The following is a 19,429-nucleotide window of genomic DNA, read 5'->3' on the forward strand; positions in this document are numbered from 1 at the left end:
GCCAATCCCATGCAGGCTGCCAAGTTCGTAAGAAAGTGATCCTAAGTATACATCGCTTCGAATAAGTAGATGATCCCAAATACCACAAATGCACCACCGCCTCCAAGGGTGACTGTGGACTGTTAGCCTAGAATGTATTTTCACCGGAAAGTGTGACTTACCCATTCGTAAGCTGACTTTGCCAGCAATGGCCCTGCCTCCAACTACAGCGACCGCGGTACAGATACCATGGCCTACGATTGCCCCGCCTGTCACCCACCAATACTCTTGGCCAGCAGCCATTGCAATGGTTGATATCTGGCTCCGATCACCCCATTCGCCTAAGAAAGTCATGATGAAAGTCTGGACCCACGCTGGGCTCAGAAGCAGAGATAGCAAATTGTTGATGCCCACAAGAAAGCCCGACACGGAGGACTGTGAGCTTGGAGATGGGCTTCGTGAATCAGGAGAGGGAGGAGAGTCGGGGGGCGCAGGGAGACGAGTGCTTGATCGAGTTTTTCGCGAATCGATCCGGCCGGCTTCGATCATGTAGGGGGATATAGAAGATCGCCGCCGGCCCATCTTTCGAGCAAGCTCCTCTTTCTCTGCGAGCTCCATCTCTACCTCCCTCATCTCTTCGCTGACGCCCTGATCTGGTCGCATTGCAAATCCCTCTCGCAACATCTTTGCTCCGAAGATGAGGAAGAGCGCTGCTGCTGCATAATTGACTAATCGCTTCGGTATCAATTGAGGAACAGCGTGGCCAAGAACTGCAGAGAGGATAGTCATGGCTATCAAAGCCGTCAAGGCGGCACTATAGACGACAAATCGAGGATGCTTCATAGCCATGAGGGCCGCGATGAGGAAGGTTTTGTCACCAATCTCGGAGAACAGGATCATGGTCAGGGAGAGGACGAAGGAATGAAGAGGCTGTATGATGGAGGCGCTTGTTGGAACGCTGAATGAAGGTAAGGCATCTGTGTAAGGCTTAAGTATTGCAAGGGGGTCGTTCTTCTTCGATGTGGGAGGAGTTGGGGGTGGGATGTCGTGAGGCTTTTTGGGAAGGTCGGCTGGTTTCTAAGAAGACATTAGCATCATTTCGTTGCTGTCTCGATCGAAAGCTTACTTCAAGACCTCCTATGCCTTTGCCTTTGTCGTCTTTCTTGCCTTCATCCTTTTTCTTGTCAGGATCTGGTGTGGTGCCCTCTTTCGGCTTCTTGTCGTCTTCCTTGCCAGTCTGCTTTTCTAGAGTCTTTTGTTCGCTTTGAGGTAAAGGTGGTGCTTCCTTGGGCGGGTCTGGCTTCTTCTCAGGAGTGTCTTTCTTGTCCTCCTTGCCGTCCTTAGTCTTCTCGGTGATTCCACCCTCAGTGCCCCTCGTACCCTCTTTCGGCCCCCTCCTATTTGGATCATCCATCACTCCATCGTTAGACGCCGGTACCGCATCGCCCGTACTCCCTTTTGTGGCATCCTTCGCAGGTGTCTTAGTTGAAACCTCGTCGCCGCTTTCCTTTGCTTTCTTTCGATCTCGCTCGGCACTTGTTTCTACGAAAGGACCAAGGTGAGGTCTACCATCTTTGCCGTCGAATGGTGCATCCTTTGTCCCAACGCCATCGACCACAGGTTTGTTCGGTGCTTGGCTGGAGGAAGGCTCAGAGACCTCCTTTGCCAATTCTATACCTTCTGCCGAAGACGCAACATCCCTTGAACCAAGGTGACCATTTGTGAAATCAAGTGTGTATAGGAGAAGAAGCTGATAGATTGTCCAGAGCCGTGGCTTCATCTTTCGGGGTTTTCAATACCATCAAAGGGGCCCGAAAGGCACCCGAGCCGTCAAGGAGAAAATATTTGAAGTTGAAGATCAGGGGATCAATGGGTTCAGGTATGCTGCTTCATCGAGTCGTCGTAGGTGTGTGGATTCATATGTCGAGTGGAAGTGATGTGGGTGCTCTTGTCGACTGCTACATATCTGCAGGAGCCCAGGAGGAGGAGAGGTCTACCTAGTGATTGGTCGTGGCGCATATACTCAAAGAAGACTAGCGTGACTCGTCAGATCCCATCAATGCGGCCGATCTTCGGTAAACAAGCAAAGTACCTCTGTACAATGCGATGGGAAAGCTTCTGTACAGCAACTGGAAGCTTTGATACATGCATCGCATAATTCATCAATCGGGAGCTCTTATACAATGGCCGAAAAATCTACAAAAGCTGCTGGCAGACGAAACGCTCCTCTCTCGGCCCGTGGGAGCTCTGTGGAACCTAGAAGGACTGCGCGCACAACAAGAAGTCAAAGTCGCGAACTGAGTGACAACGAGAGTGGTCGCGATGCGACAAGGATTAAGAAGGGCGGGAAGTCAGAGTCTCGCTCCCAGCAAGGGGTTCCTACAACTAGAAAAAGCAAGCCTACTAAAGCTTCAAGAGCGGATCCAGGTATGCTCAAACAAGCGTGAATGTCATCTTGGTGGTGCTGCAGTCATCTTTCAAATATGACCTAATTTGGCTCACATTTATCTGCTTAGATTTATCAATGGTCGTCGAAGAGGACGATGTTCAATATCCTCAGCTACAAGAGGCCGAGGAAAGCGAAAGCCCTGGCCCCGGTGGGGGAGCTCAGACCGGACAGGCCAATACGAACTCATTCTCGAAATCCCCAGGAGGTGCATCCGCGTTTTCAGGGACGACTGCACGAACTTCGCGGACGGCCCAAGAAATAGATGATCTTACGTCGGAGTCTCTTCAAGACGCGTTACCGGATCTCTGTACCGCCTCGGAGAGGCTGCTTGATTTCTTGATTTCTCCAAAATTGATGGAGGACGGTCCCAAAGATGCTGTTGTTAGTGCTTTGAGTGATGAATTAGAGAACAAGCGCTCCAGAACTAGGAACAATCTCAACAGGCGTATAGCGGCCTTCAACATTCAACGTGAGGTATTCTCGACGAAGTGTTTCATTGATATCAAAAGATCGGTGCGTACAATACTGAACTCAAGAGAGCTAGAAAATGCCCAAGGACCCTGGCGACCAGAATCCTTGCTGCAAAAGATCAACATTGCAGCTTTGACGGCCGCCGTGTTCTCCCCAGAAACATTACCTGATGGAGATTTCGCGTGGGACGAATTGGATAGCGATTTCCCCCACCAGTTCGTAGACGAGCAAGACGATGTCGACCAAGAAAGCCTTCAATTAACATTGCAACTTGCTCTAGAAATACGGACACAGTACGTGATCACGCTTCTAACGCAGCGTTATGGCCAGCCAGGCTTTGACTTAGACGACACGTTGAATGAGGTGTTCAATGAGAGGACGCAGGTCTTAAAGGGTTGGAACTTCAACTCCATGCGGACCCGTCAGCTTTCGCGGGACACCAGAAAGGCGTTGGTAGAACGCCTATCGGGCATCCGACAAGCGTACCAGCAGGCTGCGACTAGAGATGTGGGCAACGACAGCATATCAATGGCACTCGCAGCTGCTTATCCGAGAATCGATTTTCTGACAACTACATTGAACTGGGAAGTTCACCAATTGAATCGTCTTGAGAACATCATCAGCCCACTAGGGGGTCCCGAAACCATCATCGAGAGTTTGATTGATCAGGTTCAGACTAGAAGGAGAATACATTCCACACCACCTTCAGAGGCTAAGCCCTTATCGCCGTCGGAACAAAACAAATCGCTTGGGTTACCACCTACGTCCACTGAGGATGCCGCTCCCCCACCTCCTACGTCAACGAAAAACGCTGGTTTGCAGTCTGGAGCTTTCAGGTGTGTCTTGTTCATTGCAACCCTATGTGCACCCTAGTCTTAGATACTGATTTCAACATAGCTCGAACTCTTTTCGAGGCAAGCAAATTGTAGATGTATTGAAGCAGCGTAAATCACGCAGGGACTCAACTCGTGCCGCCGTAGACCAGCAGCCGCAAGAGGACGAATCCGAGATTCAAGTAGCCTCGACTTCGGCTGCGCCAATTGAGGCCTCCCCTAAAACAAGAGCCCCCAAACCACCAAGAGCATCAATTGCACCTCGAAAGACCATAAGTGAAACTCCAAATGATGATGTGAACGGCCACTGGATGTCGCCGAACAACGATTCGAATGACGAAGACGAGGAAGCGGAGGCCTTCCAGACCCAAAAATTCCCAAAGAAAATCCTTCAACGCGTCCGAGTCATTAGTTCACAGCAACAAGCAGAGAGTAATAAAGAGAACGAGCCTGAAGTACGCCGCTCGCACGGTCGTAATAGGCAAGGTCCTAGTCTGCTGGATCCACAAGCAAATGCAAGGTCGGTGAACTGGAACAGCCAAGACGAGGATGATATTGGAGCCAATGAGGAGAGACCTCAAACCTCACACCATCCGCCTAGTACCAGCTCACGGTCAAGGGCACAAGTTGACAAGCGACCAGCTCCAGAAGCTCCCCTAGCAAACTCAAGTCCATCTAAACGACCAAGATTTCGAGATCCAAGAGCAGAGTCCGAGAGTTCTAGACAGAGCGAAGAACGACCTGCTCAATCGCCACGACCACTTCAGGAGCGACAAACCCTGACACAGGCAGAAGTCTACCGTGAAGTAAACAACGCAGCTAAGGCCCGTGTTGCTCTGACCAATCAGAAACGACCACAAACCCGAGTCCCTTGGTCAGATATAGAAGAGGGAACACTCATGGATTTGATCGGACGATTTGGGAACTCATACGCTCAATTGCTGCGGATCGATAAACAGGAGGATAATATCCTCAAGAAACGAGACCAGGTAGCTTTGAAAGACAAGGCAAGAAATATGAAGACGGACCTTCTTAAGTACATCACGTTCAGTCTTCTCTCGTATGCAGCATCTGCTAACCTCTCTGGTGTAGAGCGGGCACAGTCTTACCTCCAAATTTCCAACTTGTTCCCATTAGCAAACTCCAGGTTGAGAAACTAGCGGGTTTAGGAATTATTTACGATCCCACTACGGGTCACCGGCAAGACGGTATATTTCAACAAGTTGACGATGACGATTGAGCATTGCAACCTTACGTCTAATGATGAGCGCGGTGGAATTAACAGGAGCTCGGTTTTGTCACATCTATACCCATTATTGTTCCATGTCTTTTTTTATAGTGGTCTTGAGACATCGTACTTCAAGGTGGATAAATTTTTTCGGAAATTAATGAGGCATTTCGTCTTGCTTCTTATCTCAAGGTTCATAAGGTCCAAGAAAGGACTTCAATGGCTGCAGTGGTTTTCTCCCCAAGCAAAGGCAGGAGGGGGGCAAGCTTTCTCTGCCCCACTAGCAAGCATCTGATTTTGAAAGTGAATTAAAAGCTTGGGCTTGCCAGTTACTTGACTTTTGATGAACAACACCTCAACCCTACTTTCACATGCTTCATCTTTGTGATAATACCTCCAACAGTGGATCCAGTAAGTCACTGGAGGCTTATGAAATCGCAAGCATGACCACACAGGTGGCCTTATACGATCCGGTTGTTGCGGCAATTAGGATATGCCACCGACTGGGCTTTGGTGGTGCCCTTGCGCAAATCACAACGCAGACAGTTGTTGTACTTCATGAGGAGCTCCTCTCCGCGGCAGTGACCTTCCAACCGAGTCAAACCTCTGAAGGTATTGTTAATAGGTACCTCAATAAGATCATTGGAGGCTTGAAGAAAAGCCCTTTCTCGTTCAAAAGCCGACCGTCAGAGGAGCACTTGAGTTTGCCTAATGACTATCATGAGTGAGTCACTTGGTGTTGACATTGATAGCCAAATTAAATGAGTGTATACTACAGGGTCAAATCGATAATGATCCTGTTTCTCGACCTGATGGATCAACATGGCAACAAAATAAAGGAAGAGGCCGACCAGGCTTCTGCATCCACTATTGAGCAGGGCCCTACAGCATCGCCGCTTTCTGAATCTAATAGCCAGGTCACTGATGCTCCATTGCTTAGGTAAATGGCCTTTCCCATAGCCCCTGTGTCGGCATGTCTTTCTTGGCCAGTGGCACATAGGCTGACGATTCTTTCTGCTTGCTGTAGATTGGCTCGCAAAGATGCGCAGCTATTAGCAAATCTTGCTACCTACGGCATTAGTGACTTACCACTGGTCTTTCCTTCGAAGGACTACATGGCGGAGTGTATTGATAAATGGATGAAAATGAATCAATCATCATCCTTCCCCGGATCGTTTACCTCAAAAGATTCGCTACTATCCAAAACGCCATCCTTGGAGCTCCTTTACTTCGCAACGACGAATGCGTACGTTGAGGTACTGCGATTCAAGATCTCGGGTCACTATAAAGGCTGGGTATTGCGGGACGAAAGCGGACATTATATGTATCTACGAAGCATGCCCGGCAACAATGACTCTAGGCGTCGTTTCGTAGGCTGGAAGGGTGGCCACAAAGGTTTCACCAACAAAGCTATTGCCGACACTCAGAAAAATAACGAAGCGATGCAGGATCGTAGCCTAACGGCCAAGCAAGACGCCTCAAAGAGTGTGTTGTTCCCCACAAGTAATCTATTGCACTAATTTTGAAGCTTGTTCTCCAAATGCAGATATCAAGACTGAGACAGACGCTTTGAATGGGTTTTCCCACGGCCGGAATCATTTTCAGGAGATTGACGAAGAGCTTTATGAAGCAAATTCAAAAGCAAGTCTTCGGTCGACTGAAGGTCAAGACAGCTCACTACAGCCTACGGTCCCAACAAGGAGATGCGCACGTCTAGCTTCAAAACGTTTCAATTATCGAGTGGGGTTAGTAGAGCAGAGAACTAAACGCAAGGGCGAGGATGAGCACAAATACTCATCACAGGCGAAGAAGCTTCGTTTTGCCACAGATTCGACCCCCTCACCATCAGAATTCCCTCATGGATTGCTGAGTCCGCCAATCTCTCCGGCCAAGAAGCAAGCAGACATTGAAATTTTCTTCTTCACCGCTCGAGAAGAACTTGGAGCGGTGCCCGCGTCTTTCCGCCAATGCAGTACGCTCAAGGGGTTCTTCGATCGTGCACTCCAAGCCTTCGTTATGTCGGCACCAAGATCCAAGGAAGCTGACCTGATGGCCATCAATGCGCTGATCGACGGTATTGACTGGCCCCTTATCATACCTTGGAGACACAAACCAGAATTTGAGACTATGAAAACTAAGCTCAATGAGATCAGCTGGGTCAGTGATACGACTGTCAACGTTAAAGTCGGCTGCATCTTGAAGACATAAGTAGCGGGGGATAATAATGTTTCTGCAAACAGATTGTTCAGATGTTGCGATGTTCGAACTATCTCATGTGACGTAAGTACTGACATATCGATAGTTGAAGGAAGGGCGATGGCATTGATGACATGATGCATCCGGTAAGGATATCTGCGATGTAAGCAATCTCAATTCTGATGTACAGCGACTACTGCTAAGGCAAAATGATGAATCGTTCATTAAAACAAACTCGTTCCTGTGTGCATTAAACCTGTATGTCCAGCAATTGCCTTAATCCAGTATCCACGCCCTTCAACCATCTCCCTCTCAACTCCAGCTCATCAGCTCCCCCACCTCTCTTTTTCCTCTCGACCGCCTCCCTTGCTATCCGAACTGCGATCTCTCTTTCCTGCTCCAGCACTTTTAGTTCCCTCTCTTCCCGCTCCAACGCTCTATTCTGCCTTGGTAGCGCTTGCTGCAAAGTCTTCAATTGCTTGTTCACCTCATCGAGCTCCTCTTTCCTCTCCTCCAACAGAGCCTGTGTAGCTGGCAATGGCAGATTCAAATTCGGATCGTCAGACCTGCCTTCCTCGCCAGCCTGACTCTGCTGCCTCAAATGCTCCAGAGTCTCCTTCAACCCATCAATCTGGCTTGGCAGGCTCTCCAAAAGCGTTGTTTGCAGCTGGACAGTCTCCCATCTCGATGCCAGTTCTCTGCCTTGTTGCTCTAGAGTGGTAATCATGTCCGTGACCTGCTGCTTCTGCTGTTTCAGAACATCTTTGATAGATGCTAATTCTGCTTCAAGCTCGACGTTCTCGGCATGTTCGACTATTTGCGGTGGATCGCCGACGATGGCGCGAAGAAACTTTTCCTTGGTAACCTGTTCGACGTAAGAGAAGCGAAGTTTGGAAAACAATTCCTTCCAGAAATTAGCTCCATTTAAATTCTCGCATAAATCGGCCAGCATCACCTTGTAGTGGCTCAAATCCGCCTCAAGCGATGCTGGCGAGGGGTTATCAAGGGTAGACGAAGATGCATCCGAAGAACGGTTAGAAGTCTGCGCAGCACTCAGAGGTTCGCCCAGTCGAATTATGGAGAGTGGGGTATTTTGAAACGAGCGCAATCCTTGTAGCACATTCTCGACTCGCTGACGGTCTTCCATGTTTGCGAATTGTCGACAATTGCTTTGCGACAACTCAACTGTTTACTTTTCATTGAATGTCGCGATTGCGTTATCTTATCGCAGTCTTGGCATCGATCTATTCTAGCTTAGCGACAGGAAGCGACCAACATCCATGCCTTTCCTCTACGATGCCCGCCCTGGAGCTTTCTGACGACTATGTAGCGCAAGCTCTTACCCGAGATGCGAAAGCGAGCTCCTCAAAGTATGTACTACATGGATTTGGTGAATCATTACCAAAAAGGCCTACGAACAATGCACCAAAGCCAAACACCAGATTCCTTAAAAATATCATAAAGGAGACTGATAGTCATAATGCCGCTTTGCGAGCGAAAGAGGTTAGGGACTCTCAAATACGATTCGGTCTCTTGAAAGTAGAAAAGAAAGAAAGAAAAGCAATTGATGCACCCGAGATTCAGAGTCCGGACAGAGATTCTCATCGCTCGAAGCGTAGGCGATTCGATGAGCATGCCGAACTAGAAAGAAGGCGCCAACGCAATCATAGACGAAGTGATTCAGAAGATCCTTCGCGTCCCGATAGGCATGAACTCAACGCCCGTCGAAGGCATAGAGAAGGAAAGTACGAGCGTAAAAGCCATGACGAGTCCCAGAGTCGGGTACGACATCACCATCCTCGTCGGAGACAGAGCCGGAGTCCTAGAAGGAATCCAAATAGGTGCTTGAACAGATCACGCTCGAGATCACCACACCCCAAGGGATACGAGAGTCGCAGAAACCATCACCGTGCTCGTCGAAGAGACCGATCAGCGAGCTCAGATTCCCACAGATATGCAAGTCACAAAAGCAAACGACGAGAGCGCGGCAGGTCCCCTACATCTGCAAGAGACAGGAAAGAAGTAAACAGCGCTACTCTTGATCCTCCAACCCAGTCGCATGCGCCGGGTTCGGAGTCAGATCCTCTCGAATCTATCATTGGCCCCCCACCGCCGCCTCCGGAACCAAGGATCACAACTCGAGGCCGGGGAGTGGCGTCCAGCTCTGGCATAGACAGTCACTTCTCGAACAATTACGACCCCGCAATTGACACACACCTTGATCCAGAGGTTGAGACGGATGACTGGGATCAGGCGCTGGAAGCTTTGCGGGACCGGCAGAAATGGCAGCAGCAAGGAGCCGACAGGCTGAGAGCTGCAGGGTTCTCAGAGACTGAAGTATCCAAGTGGGCTAGTAAAGCAAAGGGCACGAGCACAGAAGGGGATGAGGCGGACGTTCGTTGGAGGGGCAAGGGAGAGAGACGAGAGTGGGACAGGGGAAAGATTGTGACCTCGGAGGGTGCGATCGCTACCGAGGCTGAATGGGGGAGGCTGACATAGCGATTGACGACAATACTACCTGGACATTTGAAGTGGTTACTACCTGACTGCATGTTGAGTACAAGCCTTTTTCTGGGTGCGCACAGACGGTAACGTAGTACCTGGCAGATGAAGAATGCGGGGTGCATTTTGAATTTTGCGGGGAATCTCATTCGCGATGTAGGTATTTCCGGCCAAGGTCCGAAGGTCATGTAAGAACGAGCTCCTGCGTGGATCAGAAGAAGGAAGTGCGAACAAATGCAGAGTGCAATAAGATGGCCTAGAAGAGCCATGAAGAATTTACAATCAGGCACAGCTATTTACCTCCGTATGAGCTCGTGGAACAGGCCCGGGGCCAGCGGCCGGGGGTTCCTGAACAAGCCTGAAAAGCTTGGCTGGAACCCCTGCAGATTTATGACTAAGCTGCCCCGTCAACGTAATGACGGCAATGTTTTGGGGGAACTCTGACTGATGGCACCAATTTCCCAATTCAATACGAGGACCACTCTCTCCCAACACCTTCTTTCATTCTTTCTCATTCCTTTGACGTTGAAGGACCTTCACGTATCTATAATACATAACTGTGAGTACACACTGGATTGCTAGTGTTTGCGCCTCTATTTCGCCATCCCGTGTCTTAGCTCCCGCCTGCGCATTCCGACCAGATGCTCCTCCAGCGGCTCTATCTCATCCTCTTATTCGCTATCGCCACACACCAACAGTCGCAGAACAATGATTCCGCTCCCTATCCTTCGTCGACATATCCTGGCGCGGAATCGCCCAATCCAGCTGCGAAAGTCGCGGCAGATTTCTCACCCCCATACTATCCATCGCCATGGGGCACTGGATCGGGAGCTTGGGCGGACGCGTACGCGAAAGCGAGGGCATTTGTGGGCCAATTGACGTTGACTGAGAAGGTCAATTTAACTACCGGTGTTGGGTATGAGACACACCGCACAAGACGCGTTTAGTGCAGTTTCTGACGATACGCAGCTGGCAAAGCGAGCGATGTGTGGGTGAAGTTGGCGGTGTTCCAAGACTGGGCTTTAGGCGATTGTGCTTGCAGGACTCCCCTCTTGGTGTCAGAAGTAGTACGTCAAGTAACACCAGCATTGGAAATCACTTGCTGACCAGAAGAACAGCCGACTACAACTCTGCGTTCCCAGCTGGTGTAAATGTGGCTGCAACATGGGATCGAGGACTTGCCAACGCTCGAGGGGTAGCAATGGGTGCTGAACACAGGGACAAAGGTGTTGATGCACAATTGGGGCCCGTTGCTGGACCGCTAGGGCGCTCGCCTGAAGGTGGAAGGAACTGGGAAGGTTTCAGGTACGTCGTCTTACAGGATCGATATGCTTTCAAAGCCCAAACTAATGCCTGCAATAAGTCCTGATCCGGTATTGACTGGCATCATGATGGCGGAGACGATTCAAGGGATCCAAAAGTCGGGCGTTATGGCCACAGCAAAACACTATATACTGAACGAGCAAGAGCACTTTCGGCAACAACCCGAAGCCCAAGGCTATGGCTACAACATCAAGGAGGCTTCTAGTTCGAATATCGATGATGCTACCCTACACGAGCTTTATCTCTGGCCCTTCGCTGACGCTGTCAGAGCCGGAGTTGCCAGCATTATGTGCTCTTACAATCAGGTGAATAATAGCTACTCTTGTCAGAATAGTCACCTACAGAATTATATCTTGAAAGGGGAGTTGGGCTTCCAAGGCTTCATCATGAGTGATTGGCAAGGTAAGCGAGACTCAGAAGAACTACTATATGGATTACGGGGCTAATTTTCTGACCTATTCAGCCCAGCATGCTGGTGTCAGCACAGCCCTTGCTGGTTTAGACATGGCGATGCCAGGTGATACCGCATTCAATAGTGGAAAAGCCTACTGGGGTGCTAATCTTACGATTGCCGTGTTGAATGGCACAGTCCCCACCTGGAGACTGGACGATATGGCTACGAGAATCATTGCGGCTTGGTATTATGTCGGACGCGACCACGAAGCCGTTGATGTCAATTTTGACTCGTGGACAAGAGCACCTTTCGATAATGAGTATTACTTTGCTAAGGAAGGATATGGTTTGGTCAACGAGCTGGTCGATGTTCGTGATGAACATGCCAACTTAATTCGCCAGATTGGATCAGCAAGCACAGTTCTATTAAAGAACACAAATAACGCCCTACCACTCACCGGAAAGGAGAAATTTACGGCCGTATTTGGCAGTGACGCAGGAGAGAATCCCTTCGGCCCGAATGGATGTGATGATCGGGGTTGCGATAATGGTACTCTTGCGATGGGATGGGGCTCAGGGTAAAAATCCCCAGAATCATTTTGTGATATAGCTGACCTTGACCAACCAGCACTGCGAACTTCCCCTACCTAGTCACGCCAGACACTGCGATCCAGAGCGAAGTCTTGCAGAATGGCGGCATCTACCAGTCAATTACCGACAATTACGCCGGAATTCAAATCCCAGCCCTTGCAGCTCAAGCTAGCGCCGCGATTGTGTTTGTCAATGCTGATTCTGGAGAAGGCTATATCAACGTCGACGGCAATGAAGGCGACCGTCAAAATCTCACTTTCTGGAAAGGTGCTGATACGGTCGTCCAGAACGTAACAGCAGGCTGTAACAACACAATCCTTGTAATTCATTCTGTCGGCCCCGTGCTGATAGGCAATTATTCTGATAATCCAAACATCACTGCTATCCTTTGGGCTGGTCTACCTGGCCAAGAATCGGGTAATTCAATTGCTGACGTTCTATACGGTCGGGTGAATCCAGGCGGCAAATTACCCTTCACCTTGGCTCGTACGCGTTCGGATTTTGGGACAGACCTCCTATACAATCCAAACAACGACCAAGGAGCCCCACAAATCGCGTTTTCTGAGGGTGTATTTATTGACTATAGATCGCTCGATCAGCGAAAGATCGACCCAGTCTATGAATTTGGCTATGGTCTCTCGTACACCCAATTCTCCTACTCGAGCCTTCAAATATCTAGTGTCAGTCCCAACAATGGAAGCACTTACACACCGACTGTTGGCTACACCGCTCCGGCCCCTACATTTGGGAATGGCAGCACCAATCCAGGTGACTATCAATTCCCGCCCAATATGACGGCCATCAAAGGATACATCTATCCATACCTCAATGGCACGGATCTTGCTACGGCGGCAAACACGACAGGCTATGGCGACATCAGTTTCGTGCCACCAAATTCCCAGAATGGCTCTGCTCAGCCTTTACTCCCTGCCTCAGGACCATCCGGCGGGAATCCGCAGCTCTACGACGTGCTCTATCAAGTCCGTGCCACTATATCAAATACAGGCCAAAGAGCTGGCGAGGAGGTAGCCCAGCTTTACCTGTCGCTTGGTGGACCTTATGATCCGCCAAAGGTGCTGCGCGGTTTCCAAAGACTTAGCATCCAGCCTGGTGGCAGCACAACGTTTGAAGTCGATATCACTAGGCGAGACATCAGTAATTGGGATACGGTCAGCCAGAATTGGGTCATCAGCAGCTCACCGAAGACTGTTTATGTGGGACCTAGCTCGAGAAACCTGCCGTTGACTGCAACACTGCAGTAGTAAGCTCGAAAGAATAGGGGTGATATAAGAAAAGCGACTGCTTTGCAGAGTAATGACTTAATGTCTTAATGGTCTTGAACAAAGGGCTAGCCCGTAAAGTTTGCTTCCGCAGGCTTTGCTTCTCACTCTTTGACTTATGCTTCTATGTAAATAATTGTACCCGAGATTAGCGAACCATGAAACGATAGATTTTAACAACGCTGCCGTCTTATTCCTAATTTGATGCTTGACTCCAAGTCAGAGCACTGAACGCGATACTGGTAAGCCTGGCCAATATTATGAGCCAATCTATGTCGTAGACTTCCCATTCTTGTCAACTTGCTGTGGATTCCCTCAAATTGAGATCTGAGCCTCAAAACTGTCTTATTGTCTCCATTTCTCATGAGATCAAATAGTACAGTCTACTAACCCAACTCGAGAACTTGATGGCTTTCAGCAGGGGAGATCGTTTCTTGACATCAATTGATGTATTATTTAATGCAGATGCATAGTGATTGGGGGCATAGTAGCTGCTAGAAGATTTGCAGATTTTGCGAGTGACTTGGGCAAATTATAATTTTGTTGGAAATAAGTTCTCTAGTGAAAGGATTCACTTTATTTAATTTTTCAAAATTAAATATTATTTCAAGCGGTCTTTTGCAAATATTATTTTTTTAGAGACAAAGGCTTTGCACAAGCGTTTCTCTGACTGACTTAACAGGATCAGAAATGTTATCTCTTTCGCCTACTGATTTGAAATTCTAGAGAACCTGGGGGAACTCTTTTTAATCTTGGTTCTGGTGAAATAGGCGAATTGAATGTACAAAAATAGTAAGAATGACAGCCTTGGATTGTTGATCATCAGAAAGTGTCCCATTAGGATTAAAACCATGGCCACGAAAACACTCGTTTCTCCGCGCTCAATTGTTTAAACATTACCATGCAAACAGTAAATTATTCAGCTTTCGATCTCAACGTCGAAGCAGCTTTGGCGGGCGCACTCTTCGTATCGCCACTAGCAATGGCAAGGCCAAGGAGGATATCTCTGCCGAACACATAAATCAGATATGATGGGCCAACTAACCAAGCTCCATTTGGTAGGATATATAACAGCACGAGATCACTCGGTGTGTTGTGCTTGACGTTCTCGAAGCCGGAATGGAACTCGTTGAGGCCTTGAGTAGTAACGTCAGCTGTCAATCCCTTTCTCTCAGTCTCACTGACTGATCATGATGCTGACGATGCATGCGGACTAACTCACCATAAAGCATCGTCTTACTAAACGTCATAACCGCCAAGGCAAACCCAACTAGACACGCCAACCCACCCCACCCCCCTCTGACAGCCTTCCTCCCAAAACCCCCCTTCCCCTCCCCCTCTCCATACCTCCACAGAATCCACAAATAAGCTAGATACCCCACCGTCTCCACTACATTCGCAGAGCTCTGAGCGGCAGTGAACCCGTTGTGCTCATTATACGACTTCCAGCCATACACGTAATCGATCTGGCCGTAGAGGATGTACGGTTTATAGAGCGGTAAAGAGAAGCGTCCGCCGGGCATGGTGTGGGGTCGTCCGAGAACGTAGCCGGTGTCCCAGATTACGAGGGGGAGAGAGAGGAGGAGCCATGTCAGTGTTAGGCGGTCCGGGGTGTGAGTCCAGCTGCCCGGACGCGAGGGTGTGGGAGTGGAGGCTTTGGATGGAGATGGGTGCCGTCGCGTGGAGACCATGGTTGGGTGGGTGATTGGACGCCTTATAATACTACTCTGCTATGCCCCTGAGACACGGGAGGCTAGTGGTAGGTAGGGTAGAATCTGGGGTGGCAGATAAGCCCTAGAGGTAGGGCTTTCTGCCTGGAGGATCTGATTTACCGGTATCGGTAGGTTGGCATCTGGTGCCTGAGGTAGAGGCTTTCGAGAGGGTTCGAGAAGTCGGGTATACGACTATAGAGTACAGACCGAATACGATCAAGAACTTCTATTGCCTTTTGTTCCACCCCCCTCGAGCGTTTCCTGCAACCTGCAGGCCCGAAATGGACTAGTGTCACCAGCCGTTGGCCGAGGACGTCATTTCACTGGATTTGTCGTCGAGGCCACGCTGCATTACTTGCCACCACCACCATGTCGCTACTATAACAACCTTCGCGAACCAGCAATCGTAGTACCTGACAGAAACCCATTCTCATCGTTACACCCATGGCCCCCAAGCGCCGCAACGGCACCGCAGCCATCAACAAAGACACGCCCTCCTCCTCAGTCAATACTCCCACCTCCGCTAGCATCACGAATCCCCTCCGCCCCACGCCCCTCGAAACTCTGCTCCTAGCAATCTACCCCGCCCTCCTCCTTCTCGGCGCCGCCTTCTCCCTCTTCGACCCGTCCGCGCGCACAGCGCCCTACAACAACCTCACGCAATCCCACCCGCCTGACCTTGCACCCTCCTACTTCGCTCTAAAACGCAACTTCCTGAACTCTTACTTCGTCAAGATTCACTGGTTCTGGGTGTCTCTAGCTTACATCGTGTTCTTGTTCACGAGCAGAGCCAGTGGGCCCCCAGGAGGCTTGGTGGTGACGCCAAAACGATTGAGGGGCGCGGTAAGATATGCGCTGGTGACTGCGTGGTGGCTGGGTGTGACACAGTGGTTTTTTGGACCGGCGCTGGTGGATCGTGGGTTCAGGGTTAGTGGGGGCGCGTGCGAGATTGCGAGACGATTGGAGGGGAAAGGGGGCGTGGGGGAGGTGTTTAGTAAAGAGGCTTGTCGCGCGGTGGGGGGCGTGTGGAGGGGTGGGCATGATATTTCTGGGCATGTTTTCATTTTGACGATGGGGAGTGCTTTCTTGGCCATGGAGATGCTGCCGGTTGTGCTGGGGTGGAAGGGGTTGAGGGATGAGAGAGTTGCGAGGGGACAGAGGGGGGAGGTGGGGAGGGTGGATCGCGGTAGTAGTGGGGGGGATGTGGGGGAGGAAGGGGAGCAGGAGACCGCGGTGGAAAGAGTAGGAGCCTGGTTGATGATGGGTGTGGTGGGGTTGAGTTGGTATATGCTGTTGATGACGGCGATTTATTTTCATACGTGGTTTGAGAAGGTATGCCATACCCTTCACTCATATTGAGGTGTTCATCGAAGCTAACATTAAGTAGCTTACTGGCTTGTTGACGGCCTTCGCAGCACTCTTTACCATCTTCTTTCTACCTCGAGCCATTCCGGCAATGAGAGATATCATAGGACTACCCGGTTCATAGAACTCCAAGCTGCGTCCGAGCAGCGATTAATAGAGAATTAAAACTAAAGCCTCGCTTAAGAAAAGCTACACCCTTCCGGCCGTCTCCCTTCCGTCTTCAATGTCTCTATTCTCCTCCTCACTCCGCAAACTCAGCTGCGAATAAGCAGTATCCCACCACTTCCCAAATTTACACCCCACATTCCGCAAATGTCCCCTGTCCTTGAAACCCAATTTCCTATAGAAGTCCCTCACATCATTCGCTGGATCCAATGAGCATACCGCGAGCATTTCCTTCACCCCATTTTCTCTCGCCTCTGAAACCGGCACCTCTCTCAAGGCTTGAATGAGGGCTTCCAGGAGCCGGCTGCCGCAACCTCTTCCTTTGTAGTCAGGATGGCAGAAAAGGGAGATCTCTACTGACGCGGCGTATGCGCGGCGAGGACGGAATTGGGTCGCGTACGTGTAGCCCATCACTGTGCCCTTTTCCATGGGTGAAGAAGTAGGGAGGAGAGCGACCAAATATGGCAGTTTTGCTTCTTGTACCGATTCATAAGTGCCTTGGACATACGAGAGTGGCTGTTCTTCAATGTCGAATGTTATGATTGTGTGACGGACGTAATGGTTGTAGATATTAAGAACCTGGGGTAAATGCTCTGGCAAGCACTCTTGAATCGAGAAATTGGCCATGGTGATGGAATTAAGACGAGATTCAATTTCCTCAAGTTGTTCAAGGAAACAGGCTGCTTAAGGATAGTAAAAAGGAAGAGCGCGGCAAGGCCAATGACGAAGATCTGCGATAAGAGACGCTTAGTTCTCGGATGAGGCCGAGGTCAAGACTTTTCTTACAAGTCAAAGAGATATTTCCATATATGTATGTGCTATGATTTTACGAATGGATGGGAATTTCCTTGTAGGAATCAGGGGCTGAGATCACGGGGAACTTCTTTTCACATGCTTGTTTTGACTGCATCCCCCTTTGAAGATACATTTTCAGTTCTGTCTTCCAAAGGAATAAATCGTCCATGCTCAGCGCTGTTGAAACTTTGAAAGAACTTGCGGCAATCTAAAAATAGCATTAGGGGTTAGAGGCCTGTAGAAAATAGCCAAAGGGTCAGCTTTGCCGTCTACAGAAAGCTTTCCGAAGAGATTCTGTAAACCATAAGCATTCCACAAGGCCGAAAGCCGGTTATGTGGTTCGTGAGAAACCACAGGGAGATAGATGTACGCTTGGGCATGCCACTGATAGAAGAAAGAATCTGTATGCGGCAGCTACGGCAGATTTTGGCTTTCCAATTGGCTACGTTCGACAAACTACCGTAGTTCTTCGCATCTCTCTAGCCAGTCATATGTAGCAACACTTGCGTCTGCTTCATGCAGAAGAGCAGAACTAAGCTTGTAAAGCTTTTAAGTAAGTTCGTCGTCGAATGCAGGCTCGCTTGGCTCGTCAATTGTGTAAGGCAGAGACTCATCATACAGTCTCGTGGACAAGCCACAAGCGTCAAAGTCTCGAAAGTGCATTGAAAGCTGGCTTTAGGTACTAAGTCCCATCGCCGCCCAAGAAGCCCTTATTTCAACGTTTTCATGGACAGACCTTAAAGCATTATTGCCCGAGGTGGTCGTAGAGGGTGGCTCCCCATTTTGGCAGTCACCAAAAATCGAGCGTCCTTAGAAGCAAGCCTTAACTTTGAGAAAGAGTCCGAACAAAGCGTCCCAAGGTCAGGAGGTAACGGTGATGCAGCTGCCAGGACTAGCTATCAAATTTTGACCAGGGTCTGTCTTATGTTCCAATCTTTCTGCTGCCGGTCAGGTCTTTTCAAGGAAATAATTGAGAAGCTATCGAACGGCAAACAGGGACTCCCGAAACCATGAGATCGTGCGCAGGCAAAACTTTGGCAGGTTGTGGAATATGTGCGGTGGGCATTAAGGATGTACAAATAGAGAAACAAAGACCCAACTTCTGGCACGATCAACAACAATAATCAAGGGCCCGTAGACATCACCCAGACCTATAAGAAATGGGAATAATGTTCAGATAGGCGTTCGGGAATAGCTGTCGAACAATTCGCGTCCTGCGAATGCTCTACCCGAAAGGCGCGTCCGAGTCTTCCACGCACCATTAAAACCCCAGAATGGAGCATCTTACGAAATCATTTCAGAGCCAGGTAGCAGACCCTCGGTCATAAACAGTGAGGGAGATCTCCTTCCACACAAAGCCTTGGGCAGCTTCATGGCATCCCCTTCGATCGTCGCACGCCTCGAGCACCGCGAACGTATATTTTGCCAGCGCGTCGTCACCGCGTCGAGCGAACGCGCTCACGTGTTGTAGCATCACTCTAGGTGACTCCGACTTGCATATACACTAGCATTCACTGAAACCATGTCGCAGAAGAGACATCGTCGTTTCAAGACCAGTGAGTCATACGATCATGGTGCTTTTGGTCTATGGCCAGCGTCGAGCAAATAGGTGTTGCTTCTTGCCAAGTTTCTAGCACCGTACAACGGCCGTTGATAGCCGCGAGTAAGCTTGACGAAAATCCGGTTCTGTGCAAGTCTCTGTCAGTATTCTGGCAAAAGTAACAGGAGCGCTTGATGAACAAGGCTATTCAAGAGTCGCTTTGTATGTGTTGAAAATGACGCTTGCCCTGCATACGGAATAAGGCCAAAAGAGGGCAAGAGAGGCTGGTCCCAAAGGGCCGAGGATCGGCCATCTCCAGTACCCAGATTTAGAACAGGCCCACTAGCCTGGCCACCACAGCCACACTGCCACGTTGTACGATGTCATGGCCCCCAATATCAACGTCTGTCGACTAACTCGGTGCAAGTCAAGCAAAAGATGGAAGATATTGAACTTTATGTGTTGTACACAGGTGCTCAGTATCTGTATTTGCCGAGTGGAGCTGTTCTAGAAAACAGACGTCTCGATGACAGGCCTGAGAAGAGTCTAGTCCAGAATGTCTTCAACCAATGGCGCATCGTGGCGGGGGTATCAGCTTTAAGCTCAA

At 49.6% G+C, this 19,429-nt stretch overlaps 9 protein-coding genes across 9 annotated transcripts; 5 read left to right on the forward strand and 4 right to left on the reverse strand.

The window, feature by feature from the left end:
- Positions 1-41: 41 nt before the first annotated feature.
- Positions 42-1,759, reverse strand: KY384_000956 (uncharacterized protein; the record flags this gene model as incomplete). Its single annotated transcript, XM_044809488.1, has 3 exons — positions 42-112; positions 162-1,056; positions 1,106-1,759. The coding sequence occupies 3 exons, from the start codon at positions 1,757-1,759 to the stop codon at positions 42-44; spliced, it is 1,620 nt and encodes a 539-aa protein (XP_044673395.1).
- A 403-nt stretch (positions 1,760-2,162) lies between these two features.
- Positions 2,163-4,972, forward strand: KY384_000957 (uncharacterized protein; the record flags this gene model as incomplete). The annotated part of the gene is made up of 4 exons (XM_044809489.1): positions 2,163-2,406; positions 2,496-3,735; positions 3,797-4,792; positions 4,825-4,972. 4 exons carry the CDS (start codon positions 2,163-2,165, stop codon positions 4,970-4,972), a joined length of 2,628 nt encoding a protein of 875 aa, XP_044673396.1.
- A 359-nt stretch (positions 4,973-5,331) lies between these two features.
- KY384_000958 (uncharacterized protein) lies at positions 5,332-7,168 on the forward strand (the record flags this gene model as incomplete). The annotated part of the gene is made up of 4 exons (XM_044809490.1): positions 5,332-5,684; positions 5,739-5,900; positions 5,988-6,445; positions 6,507-7,168. 4 exons carry the CDS (start codon positions 5,332-5,334, stop codon positions 7,166-7,168), a joined length of 1,635 nt encoding a protein of 544 aa, XP_044673397.1.
- A 238-nt stretch (positions 7,169-7,406) lies between these two features.
- Positions 7,407-8,303, reverse strand: KY384_000959 (uncharacterized protein; the record flags this gene model as incomplete). Its single annotated transcript, XM_044809491.1, has 1 exon — positions 7,407-8,303. One exon carries the CDS (start codon positions 8,301-8,303, stop codon positions 7,407-7,409), a length of 897 nt encoding a protein of 298 aa, XP_044673398.1.
- Positions 8,304-8,452: 149 nt separating this feature from the next.
- KY384_000960 (uncharacterized protein) lies at positions 8,453-9,655 on the forward strand (the record flags this gene model as incomplete). Its single annotated transcript, XM_044809492.1, has 1 exon — positions 8,453-9,655. The coding sequence occupies one exon, from the start codon at positions 8,453-8,455 to the stop codon at positions 9,653-9,655; it is 1,203 nt and encodes a 400-aa protein (XP_044673399.1).
- Positions 9,656-10,299: 644 nt separating this feature from the next.
- KY384_000961 (uncharacterized protein) lies at positions 10,300-13,227 on the forward strand (the record flags this gene model as incomplete). Its single annotated transcript, XM_044809493.1, has 7 exons — positions 10,300-10,574; positions 10,628-10,646; positions 10,701-10,725; positions 10,777-10,963; positions 11,022-11,383; positions 11,445-11,952; positions 12,003-13,227. The coding sequence occupies 7 exons, from the start codon at positions 10,300-10,302 to the stop codon at positions 13,225-13,227; spliced, it is 2,601 nt and encodes an 866-aa protein (XP_044673400.1).
- Positions 13,228-14,160: 933 nt separating this feature from the next.
- On the reverse strand, positions 14,161-14,437 carry KY384_000962 (uncharacterized protein; the record flags this gene model as incomplete). The annotated part of the gene is made up of 2 exons (XM_044809494.1): positions 14,161-14,381; positions 14,431-14,437. The coding sequence occupies 2 exons, from the start codon at positions 14,435-14,437 to the stop codon at positions 14,161-14,163; spliced, it is 228 nt and encodes a 75-aa protein (XP_044673401.1).
- Positions 14,438-15,401: 964 nt separating this feature from the next.
- KY384_000963 (uncharacterized protein) lies at positions 15,402-16,417 on the forward strand (the record flags this gene model as incomplete). Its single annotated transcript, XM_044809495.1, has 2 exons — positions 15,402-16,289; positions 16,373-16,417. The coding sequence occupies 2 exons, from the start codon at positions 15,402-15,404 to the stop codon at positions 16,415-16,417; spliced, it is 933 nt and encodes a 310-aa protein (XP_044673402.1).
- A 94-nt stretch (positions 16,418-16,511) lies between these two features.
- Positions 16,512-17,114, reverse strand: KY384_000964 (uncharacterized protein; the record flags this gene model as incomplete). The annotated part of the gene is made up of 1 exon (XM_044809496.1): positions 16,512-17,114. One exon carries the CDS (start codon positions 17,112-17,114, stop codon positions 16,512-16,514), a length of 603 nt encoding a protein of 200 aa, XP_044673403.1.
- Positions 17,115-19,429: the final 2,315 nt, after the last annotated feature.

This window comes from Bacidia gigantensis (genome assembly GCF_019456465.1).
Source record: "Bacidia gigantensis strain McMullin 20006 chromosome Unknown contig_125, whole genome shotgun sequence".
Lineage (NCBI taxonomy): Eukaryota > Fungi > Ascomycota > Lecanoromycetes > Lecanorales > Ramalinaceae > Bacidia > Bacidia gigantensis.